This window comes from Silurus meridionalis, chromosome 14 (genome assembly GCF_014805685.1).
Source record: "Silurus meridionalis isolate SWU-2019-XX chromosome 14, ASM1480568v1, whole genome shotgun sequence".
Classification (NCBI taxonomy): Eukaryota; Metazoa; Chordata; class Actinopteri; order Siluriformes; family Siluridae; genus Silurus; species Silurus meridionalis.
In genome coordinates this window covers 9,039,123-9,050,070 of record NC_060897.1, presented here as the reverse complement: position 1 = coordinate 9,050,070, position 10,948 = coordinate 9,039,123, and the positions used below count along the sequence as shown (strand labels likewise).

Below are 10,948 nucleotides of genomic sequence, written 5' to 3'. Positions count from 1 at the left end.
TGGACTTTTACAGAACAGATATGCACAAGTATGTACAGAAGTGTGTTGTTTAAGAGGTGCAGGTTTAGGGATTTTACAATCTCAAATTTCAGCTGCTCTTCAGGTATCTGAATGTACATCTCTAATGCACTCTGTATATATAGTTTTTCAATCGGTCATAACACCCAATGACATTATCACAACTCGCAGGTGTTCCCATTTGTCTTTTCTAATCTAATGTCAGAATTTGACAGTCCTATTATATTTTCTGTCTGCTCCTACAATTTCTCATTACCTACCATGTGGGTTCATGAAGGAGTGCACAATTAACAAAATCTCATCTAGCAGCCTTACCAAGTAGTCCAATAACAAAATGTTAAGCTTTTAATTGTTTAAAAAAAGAATTTTTGGACAGGCAAATGTGATTAAATAAAATAATTAAACTGTAGGTTAGTGCTATTATTCACAAATCCATAGTTCAAAGAAAGCAATGAAGCACACAGCTGTGGGCATTTGTTCCATACTGTGGTACTTCTCTGGGGTTAAGCATTCTGCAGTGTTTCAAGTACATTTTACATGTGCACATTACCTTGCACTTGCAAAATCTTCCTACATGCTACATCTAATAAAGGAATGTCTAGGTCTTGTTCTACTATTTTTTTTTCTATTTATCTTCTCTATTTCTCCATCAGTAAGATCACTACTGGAACTAGGGTGTTGCTGTAAATGTGTCTGTTGGCATGTGTAATTGGGGCAGATAAAATGGTAGTAGTTTTTTTTTTTTTTTAAGTCAATTAGTTATTTCCGACAATCCTCCTCTTACGTCAGTGGTGCAAACCTACTTTTGAAGAAAATAGGCCACATATTCTCCTTCCAGTCCTCCCAAATTGGAAACTAGATTGGAAGATTCGTCATGATAATGTAAAAGCAAAAACTTTATTATAGTTTACTTTAATATAGTTTACTTTTATTATAGTATACTTTATTATATCATAGTTTACTTCAGGAAAGAGCTATGAATTAACACTCACATCTAATCTCACAACTGAGAACATTTAAAAATGGGTTTTGAAAAAAAGGTAACATAAATTGCCTACGTCAAGCAGTTTAAGTTCATCGCAAAAGAAAATCTACAGTTCTATATTATTTTACAGCTTTCAGGGTAGTAGATGAAAAGCAAGTCCTATGTACCTAAATAGTTTGTTCATTATTCTTCAGTAAATGCATTATACTAATAGGAGAATTGTGGATTCAGAACTGATCCCAGGAACCATAAACTCAAGGAGGAATTACAGCATGGCTAGAAGCCAGGCCATCACTACACTGGGCTCACACACTTAGAGGGCAATTTAGCACAGCCAAATCACCCCTGGCTTGGTTTTTGGGAGAAAAACAGAGAAGTCAGCAGAAACCCACACAGGGAATGAACATAACTTAAGCTGAATGCCACACTGCCCACTGCTATGTTAGAATAGTATGTTACAATATACTAATAAGTACAGAAAAATGCCATTTTGGAAATATGCAACATCCATATTCATTATATCGTAAGCAAATCTGTATTTTATCAATGGATAGTAGGGGTGTAACGGTACACGCATTCGTACCGAAGGTCGGTACAGGGCACTCGGTTCGGTGCACACCTGTACCGAATGCAATCCCTTTTACTTGTGGAACCTAGTTAAAATCTGGGTTTCTCACGGACGTATAAAGTAGCGGACCGCAAGTTTATTTAGTCTCTGCCTCGCACTTTGAGAGCATTTTTATTTATTTAAAAACATACAAAACAATGCCAGGGGTATAAAAAAGAAATGAGAGTAAGCACACTGTCACTCCGTACAGGAAATAACATAACATTTGTTTTGTGCATGCATGAAAATGCTAAAGAATCAATAGCGCTAGCGTTAGCCGCTAACCAGAAAGTGGCTAGCGGCTAATTCTAACGCTAGGGATTCGAGATTTTATTTATTTATTTTTTAACTTTTAATTTCACTGCAAGATGTATCCTGCATGTAACTATGTTTGTGACAAATTAAAAATTTTTTTGAATCCATAGCGCTAGCCATTTCCTGGTTAGCAGCTAGCACTATTGATTCTTTAGCGTTTTATGTCCAGCTTCAAGAATATCTCTTAAAAGGGGAAAATCCTGACAATTCCACATTTCGAGGTAGTGAATGCATAAAAGATGGAAGGAATGAAGACATTTGTTAAAGTCTGCTGAAATAAGCAGAACATTTAAGTAGATCATATCTTTAGAACGTTTTATATTACATGTAAAACACATAAATACACATCTGTATTACCCAAATGGGTCTAACAAAACGTTTTTGTTTGTTTGTTTTTTTTTTTATTTAAAAAAAAAGGAGGGATATATGGGGTATACATGGGGTATATGAGTAGGAGAATGCTGAGGATGGAGCCACCAGGAAGGAGGAAAAGAGGAAGGCCAAGGAGGCGGTTTATGGATGTGGTGGGGGAAGACTTGAAGGTGGTTGGGGTGAAAGAGGCAGATGTACAGGACAGGGGGGTATGGAGACAGATGGTCCACTGTGGCGACCCCTAACGGGAGAAGCCAAAAGAAGAAGAAGAAGATTATTTGTAAATACATTTGGGAAAGGGTATTTGACAATATTGATCTGAAACAGTGCTGTTTTCTTTAGATTTCACAGTTAATCTAATATGCAGTGTGAGCATTGGCTGAGCAGAAGTCATATATCTTTACTCTGCCCTTTGCTATCCTTTTAAGGAGGTGATCAATAAAAACAAATGCTTGTGAACCATGTTCTGTGTTGTTCAGTGGAAACTACATTATATGTGGGGGGAAAACCTTTAACAAAAAAAAAAGGACCAGCTTCATATCTCTCATTAGAGATCACAGAACAGCTGTATTAGGCAATGAATATATTGCATTATTTATTAACTACAAAGAAGTTATTTTTAGAAAATTCTGACATCATAAATGTGAGAGGAACCATGGCAACCTTCCTTTTATTATTGACTTTATGTTTGGTATAATAATAATAATAATAATAATAATAATAATAATAATAATAATAATAAAATTCAACCCACGGCCCTTAATCAAGTTTGCTTTTTGGCTACAGCTTTGTATCTATTATTCCTACAGAGAGTACACCGGAAGTACTACAGTCACGTGGGTTCCCTCCTCCGTGGTTGCTATGGCCGATTTGTTTCCATGTCAACGGTAGCTAAAACAAGTAAGTTTCGACGCAGCGCGCGACCGTGGTCAGTTTCGTCTGTCAGACGACGCACGCGAGGTACATTATGGGTTTGTGAAGCTCGTGCGGCGTTTCTTGCTGTGTTTTACTTGTTTGTTAGCTACAAAACCAGCCTGGCTAATACCTGTACGGTTACTATGTTAGCTCGTTAGCATTCAGCCCCAAGCAAAAATTGTTTGCAGACCGTCGGATGGTGACCAGTGTTAACACGCAGCTCCTGAATCTTCCACATGTTCCAATATCCGTATTTTACAGCGACCAAAAACCCGAAATGAACTAGTTTATTAACTGTCTAACTAGTCTCTGTTGTTGTTAGCATAATATACTGACTTTCATTGTTCTGCTCGCGCGCTAGTCACCCAAAAGGTAACTTAGCTAGCTGAGAGTAAAGATGTTTGTAATTATTTCATCTAAATTAATTTTTTTTGTAACGTCGGTGAATTTTTTGGAATGGCTGGTGATGTAGCCTGGTAATGGAATGGAAATGGAGAAAGTCTATCTTTCCCTTGTTGACCTAATTAGAAATAATAGGGTATTTATTTTCTATTTTCTGGTGTGTATTTTTATAGTAATATCTTTAAATAAGAAGTTATTGATCATTCATCTTCAAACCTGTTTAGCTTGAAACTGCAAAATTTAAAGAAATAATATGTGCAATATGTGAACCTTTTGGCATGCAGATGCTCTCACTCACATCATGTCCTGTGCTTGTTTCTTCTCCAGTAAGACATTCAAATGGCGGAAACAGGAGAAAGTAAGAAAGAGGAAGCAGATTACAAGAGACTACACAGCTTTCCTCTCATCAGGGTGTGTATTCAGGTTTTTTCCTGCTCCACACTTTAATCATTCAGTTAGTAGAATGATTTAGTGTTGATGGTGTGCCATGCAAATAATCAACTGTCAACAGCTGTATTTTATACTTGCTCACTGATTTTGCATCAGTTTGCTGAAACAAGTGTTATTTAATCTTTGAGTCCTATCTGATTTAATCCACCTCTCAGTACCATCATTATGACACCAAGGCTATAAAAACCATCAATACTATAGAGAAATGCAGTATAACAGAGCGCTGCATCACAGACAGGTACTCATGAGGTAAGAATGAATGCTATTACTAAAGCAAGAAACCCAGTTAACACAACTCAAAAAGTCTCCTTTCACTGCAGCCAGAGCTGCACCATATACAAAGTGGAATCAAAAAGTATCAAGATAGTTTATTTATCTATGTTTCCTTTAAAATAGTCCCCTTGCACAGCAATACAGTGTTCCCAGCATTCATAACACGGTTCTGGAATATTGAATACACGCCAAACACCTTTTGCGATTCGCGCTGGATTTCCACATTGGTATCAAAATGACAACCCATGATCTGGATCTTCATCTTCGGGAAGTGGGCGTCCACTGGAGCTAAATCTGGCGAGTAGGGTGGGTGCGGAAGTGAGGTCTTGTGGATTGTTCTTCGACGATTATCACACACAAGTTGCCGATTGGCTTCGACATTTTTGGGGGCTAAGTTTCTCAAACCCTGTTTCACTCAAAACACCTCAAACAACTCATTGCAGCATCGCCGTATGTCAAACGTATGTCATGTCAAATGTCTCCAGATTTGGCCAGTTTTATGCAGAGTTTCACGTTTGCTTTTTGTTCTACCATGCTGTCCATGATGAAATCACAGTGGTCAGAATAGCACCAGTTGGCACCAGTCCTGAAACTTTTCGATACCACATCATCTCAAGTCAAGAGTCAAGAAGCTTTTATTGTCATTCCTACTATACCCAGTGGTACACAGTACACAGTGAAAATGAGACAACGTTCAACCAGAACCCTGGTGCTACACTAAACAACATAGAGCTACAACCAGTCGTGGACTGTGCATTTGGTACCTGGGCCTTCAGTGGGAACTTACCTGACTTAATCCAACACTATCACGTTGCAATTATAGAAACCATCAATAAAATACAAAAATGCGAAACCGTGAGGCGAATATGAAATCTGATTGGTTAAAAAAACAGAGCTATTTATTAAGGAGACTATGGTACAAATGTCCAGCAGAACAGACTTTTTGCAATCCCTGGGCAGATTAGATTGACATGGCAGCACATAAAGGCGGAAATCTGATTGGACAAAAAAAAATTCTAAAATCCACATACTTGAAGCAATGCAGTCAAGAGAAACACTACGGAATGAAGAGAATAAACTGTTGGGAATAAATTAATACAATTTCATGGAACAAATATTAGAATTTAGGTTGTAAATGAAGGTCAGTGCTTCTGATGGTGTTTAGGCCAGCAGAGAAGGCTTTGCTGGCCCTGACTGACCACCACTGGCTACAACACACAACATAAAGCTACATAAAGTGCATCGAGTGCAACCTAGTGCAGACAAAAAACAGTGCAGACAAAAAACAGTGCAGACAGACAACACAAGACAATGTGGGACATTTACACATAACACAAAATACAAAAATAGCGCCGACCAGTAAACCTACTGTATACTCTGATTATACAGTACTGTGCATGACTATAAGAGACTATGAACAAGAGAATATGTAAACAGAAACACAATGCAGTGCAAAAACAGCAGTAGCAGCAGTCAAGAGGTGCAAAAAACAGCATGTAAATCGTATAATATGGTTAAGTATAAATAATAAAAAAAATGGTGGTGGAATGGATTGAGATGAGTAATGAGTGTGTTTTGAGTTCAGTTTGTACAGTTCAGTAACACCCAGTTGAATGAGTGTGTGTGTGTGTGAGTTTCAGTTTTGTGTATTGAGGCCCCTAATGGCTTGCGGGGAAAAAGCTGTTGCATGGATGTGACGGCCCAAATGCCGTCTTTTCTGATGGCAGGATGGTGAACAGTGTGTGTGAGAGGTGTGTGGGGTAGTCCACAATGCTGTTGGCTTTGCGGATGCAGCGTGTGGTGTAAATGTCTATGATAGAGTGGAGAGAGACTCAGATGATCTTCTCAGCTGTCCTCACTATCCTCTGTAGGGTCTTGCGATCCGAGACGCCGCAGTTCCCAAACCAGGCAGTGATGCAGCTGCTCAAGGTGCTCTCGATAGTCCATCTGTAGAACATAGCAGAAGCATCAGTTTTAACCTCGTAAAATGACCCAGGGTTTTATGTCCATTTTTGTGCATTTTTTTTGGCGCATTACGGTTTCTCTGTGAGTTTGAAATAAAGTCAAATTGTATGTTTTGTGCAAATCTCGATGTTAATGTGCATCTGCTCGATATCACTGGTTCTGCCAACTCGAAATCTGATTGGTTAAAGCAACAGCCTTTAAACAACATGTACTTTATGCTACAGGTGACCGCACTGTTGATTCTAAAGGCCTCACGGCAGATTCCTTTTGCCCTGGCAACACGTGATGTGATAATTAATATCTGATTGGATAGAAACACTAACATAAACATAAATACACTATTAAAGCAGTCCACTGAAAGAAACTCTATGAAATAAAGAGAATAGACCATTGGGGATACATATTAATAGCGAAAAATATATTAAAAAGTAAGACAGTGATTACGATCGTGACGGCAAAAAATAAATTTTGAGTAAACAGTTTATCTACAATTGTAGTAGAGAGAAAAGTGTGGAATTGTGCACACACTGCAGATGCAAAAGCAGTGGAACAACACTCCCACACAGAACAGCATGTTACACCTAGTCATGCTGCTTTGTTTCAAGGGAGGTCAAGAGTCCCATCTGTGAGGGACTGATTTTGACACGTATTCATAAGTACAGTAAGTATGTTGTATATGTGGGTATGTATTTTTTGCAATTACTTTGCAGTCAATGACTTCCTGAACCCATAGCCCTTTACCAGACAATGAGTTTTTTCCCTGGTGATGCTCTGCTCTGTCTCTACTGCAGCCATCATGAATAAATGCCTATTCTTTGCCTTCAGCAAGTGGTCAGGTCATTGACTTGGCCTTTGCAAAACAATCCAGTACATTGCCTTGTACAGTTTTGGGCTGGTTTTGAAGTATGCTTCAGGTCATTGTCTATCTGCACCGTGAAGTGCCATCTAATTAGTTATTAATCATTTGGGCAAATTGAATAGTATAATCAGATACTTTAGCTTTATACACTTAAGAATTCATCCTGCTGCTTTAGTCATCAGTCACATACTGTAATTTATAAAAACACGACAGCCATTTTCAGTGGCAGTTCCCTCACCATAAGTCAAGATGGTATGCTTCAGCTCATGAGCAGTTTCTTTCATTCTCTGTACTTACCTCTACCCATTATTCTGGTACAAATAGGCATTTGTTTTATATGGTTATAGGATGTTGTTTCAGAGCTCTCAGCAATTTTTAGACTTCTTTTAGACTTGGAGATCTTCTCTTGATTTGTTGAATTCAAGAGTAATGAACCTTTGTAGGATGTTGTAAACTGAATTCTTTTTATTTACCACATTTGAACTTTCAGGCCTTTTGCTGTTAAGGAGTTTAGCAGTGCATTAGTTTTTGGATTTTGCCACACTAATTTATTTTTTTTTTTTTTCAGTTAGTTTACAATTGTGATCAACTGCTTGACTAGCAGTCACAGCTCTTTGTCTTCATAGTGAAAGTTAACCACAAAACACACATTCCACACAATTGTCATGCTTAAAATCAACTCTAGATATTTACTTGTAAGTGAAATCCTGAGGAAATAAAACATCTTGCCATAGAACATTTAAGCAGTTATTCGTCATTTACTTTTGATTTCATTTAAAAGGGTGCACTACATGTAAAAATAGTTTTAATCCCTACACTGTATACGAGATCTGGATGTAAATGGGCTGATATTTTTTTTACTCTGTTTCTCTTATAGCACACAGACATGCCAGAGGAGATGAGAGTTGAAACCATGGAGCTGTGTGTCACAGCCTGTGAAAAGTTTGCTACTAATAATGAGGTAAGCATTTGCAGGTAAGGGGTGGAGTACTGACTTGGCTCTCAACATGACTCTGTTTCGCAGCCCACGCTCGTAGGAGTGTTGACTGATTCTCAGTCTGTCTGGCCCGGAGTCTAAACACTTACATCATGCCAGACCCTCATAGTGAAGCCATCTGGACTGTTAATGTAGCCTACGCATTTTATGAAAGCTAACATCCATTCTGTAAGCTTTGATAAATTCAGTAATGAGGGTTGATTGACTCAAAGCGATCTGGTAGTCAATTCAGGGTTGCCAAATCTGCTAGAGCAACACCATATCTCTTTCAAATGAAACCCCCAAAAATTACAAGCCAATACCAAAAATCTAACAAAAAAGAGCCTATTGTCCGAGTGTCTTTTTTAATAAACTGGGTTTCACCCATTCATCAAGGAATTGTTGATTCACTGCATTTGATTTAGCTCCACAATGTCAAATACAAAGATTTTAATGTAAAAATCACAAGAGTCGTGTAGTGTGTTACATTACTTCACATTATTGTCTTCCTCAGAGTGCAGCTAAGATGATAAAGGAGTCAATGGATAAGAAGTTTGGAAGTTCCTGGCACGTCGTAATCGGCGAAGGTTTTGGATTTGAAGTGACTCATGAAGTTAAGAATCTGCTGTACATGTTTTTTGGCGGCAGTCTGGCGGTGTGTGTTTGGAAATGCTCCTAGTGCTGATATTTTTCAGCTTATTTCTAATCCATCCACACACTACCTACTTTTATAAATATATACATAACTGCATTTAAAGTACTGTTTGAGCTATGCAGATTTTTTTCTACTTGAACTTTGTGTGCATGTGTGTTTATGTAATAATGTTTGTATGTCTGAAAGAAAACCTGACAGTATAGACCATTTATAGTTCACCTTCTCTACAACTGTATTTTTTAATTATTATTATTTTTTGCTATTTTACTTTGAATGGAGTGGATCATAATGGAGTTCGAGTAGAACTTCTTCTCAGCCTCCACCTCCAGTCTGGACTAATAACTTCTACTAATTGTCTCAGTGATTTATATGGACGGCTAAGTTTGCCAGGAGGATGAAAAATGAATGACACACTGGCAGTGAGATTTCTTTTAATGTCTTGTGGACAGATTTCTAGAACGTTCTCTTGGTCCATGTACCACTGCGTAGCACTGCTGTAGTATTTGAACCCAGTGTAATTTTTTTAAAGTTCAGTTTGTAATGTGTAATCATTTCTCGACCTGTAATAATCGCATCATTTCAAAGATACCTTAGAAAACTGTGATTTGCGGTATTGGCATGGAGTGGATCGGCTGGTCTCTTTTATCTCAGGCTTCTGTTTACACTTCTCTGGCCCGGAAATGTACTCCACCCCCCAGCCAGATCAGAGCTGCTCAGGTCTGCCCCCATTTCATGCCTTAGGAGGCAGCAGAGGGCTCTAAAAATTACAACCTGCTCCTTTAAGAACACGTGTGGTGATGTGTGTGAGAGATGTTGTCTTCATGTACCTTCACATCAGACACCTTTCTAAAATTACAAATCGATCATATTTAGTAATACCTCTTACTTTTCCCAATCGTTTAACCCTTCCATGCAAGCCGTTTCAAAGAGCTTCCTCTGTATTATATTGACAGTTTTTTTTTTTCACCTTTGTCTCACTGTTTTCTTTACTAAACCAGCGTTTCTATGAAGTGTGTCCTGTTGGTTTACTTGAATACAAGTGTAAATCTTTTTAAATAAACGAAACTGTCAATAGATGTCTTTTGTTCCATCATATTGTTTTAAGATATGAAGGCTAAACACTTTTACAACTTTTCTAGAAGTCGTCGTGAGGATACTTAGATGATGATAAAATATCTATTTAGCAGTTAGATCTTATCACTTTCTCTGATTAATAGTAGGGATGGAAAATTTGTATTTTTTTAGTCCATATTGTTTTAATTGTAAATATGCCTATTCTTGGGTTTTGAATCTAGTTACATAAGATATATGGCTACAGATTTGTGGACACCTGACCATCATGCCTATATGTGGTTCTTCCCCATACTGTTGCAAACACAATTGTATGTCTTTTGTATGCTGTAGAATTATAATTTCTCTTTACTGGAACTAAGAGATCCAGCATGTTTCAGCATGTCATTACCCATGTGCACAAATTGAGGTCCATGAAGACGTCAAGGTTCGAGTGAAAAATCTCAAATGTTCAGCACAGAATCCTGACCTCCACCACACTGAACACCTTTATGTTTGTACTGGAATAGTTGTATAGTTAAAGTCTTTATTTATTATTTTATTATTTAGATTATATATTTATAGTTTTATAAGTGTTAGCACCAGCACACCATTAAAAATTACTTGTACATGCAACCCATGATACTTTGCAATAAAGATGATTTTTATTTTCCAAGTTTTTACTCCCAGCATCAGTGCATGAAAGTACATTTAAAATCTAGCCAGTAATAAATCGGAATTGTGTTATTCTAAAAGCTTGGATGTTCTCAAACCTTTGTCTATACAAGTGTACCTCAAATTACATTTATTTCCCATGGTTTTGATGCATATTGTAACAGCAGCTCTCACAGTAAGTCTACCTATAAGGCAAATGTCAGGCTTATATCAGTGCACTTATTAACATTGTTTTTTTTTATGATTTTATAATAGAATTTGAAAGTGTTACAACTTTCTTAAAACCCTGAAGGTCATTTTTACTCAATGATACCTTAAGATGCACTGTTTTGTCATATTTTATTAAACCAATTTTATTATGTAATGTACATACTGTATGTGTAACTAAACTAATTTAGTTCTTCAATTTAGAGTAATTGATCAATTCAGAA

The 10,948-nt window shown here is 37.4% G+C and overlaps 1 protein-coding gene across 3 annotated transcripts; it reads left to right on the top strand.

The window, feature by feature from the left end:
- The first annotated feature begins 3,106 nt into the window (after nucleotides 1-3,106).
- dnal4a (dynein, axonemal, light chain 4a) lies at nucleotides 3,107-9,868 on the top strand. 3 transcript variants are annotated; one of them, XM_046865437.1, is made up of 4 exons: nucleotides 3,107-3,197; nucleotides 3,942-4,025; nucleotides 8,039-8,122; nucleotides 8,652-9,868. In XM_046865437.1, the coding sequence occupies exons 2-4, from the start codon at nucleotides 3,954-3,956 to the stop codon at nucleotides 8,814-8,816; spliced, it is 321 nt and encodes a 106-aa protein (XP_046721393.1). In that variant the 5' UTR covers nucleotides 3,107-3,197; nucleotides 3,942-3,953; the 3' UTR covers nucleotides 8,817-9,868. The 3 variants fall into 3 exon arrangements, with proteins under 3 accessions (XP_046721393.1, XP_046721392.1, XP_046721394.1); XM_046865436.1 differs by having other exon boundaries at nucleotides 3,112-3,257; XM_046865438.1 differs by lacking the exon at nucleotides 3,107-3,197 and adding an exon at nucleotides 3,264-3,584.
- Nucleotides 9,869-10,948: the final 1,080 nt, after the last annotated feature.

Bases quoted from the DNA above. Each gene is read 5' to 3' on its own strand.
- dnal4a (XM_046865437.1), top strand. From the start codon at position 3,954: ATGGCGGAAACAGGAGAAAGTAAGAAAGAGGAAGCAGATTACAAGAGA. The intron at 4,026-8,038 runs GTGTGTATTCAG...TTTCTCTTATAG, and splicing joins ACAGCTTTCCTCTCATCAGG to CACACAGACATGCCAGAGGA. The intron at 8,123-8,651 runs GTAAGCATTTGC...TGTCTTCCTCAG, and splicing joins AGTTTGCTACTAATAATGAG to AGTGCAGCTAAGATGATAAA.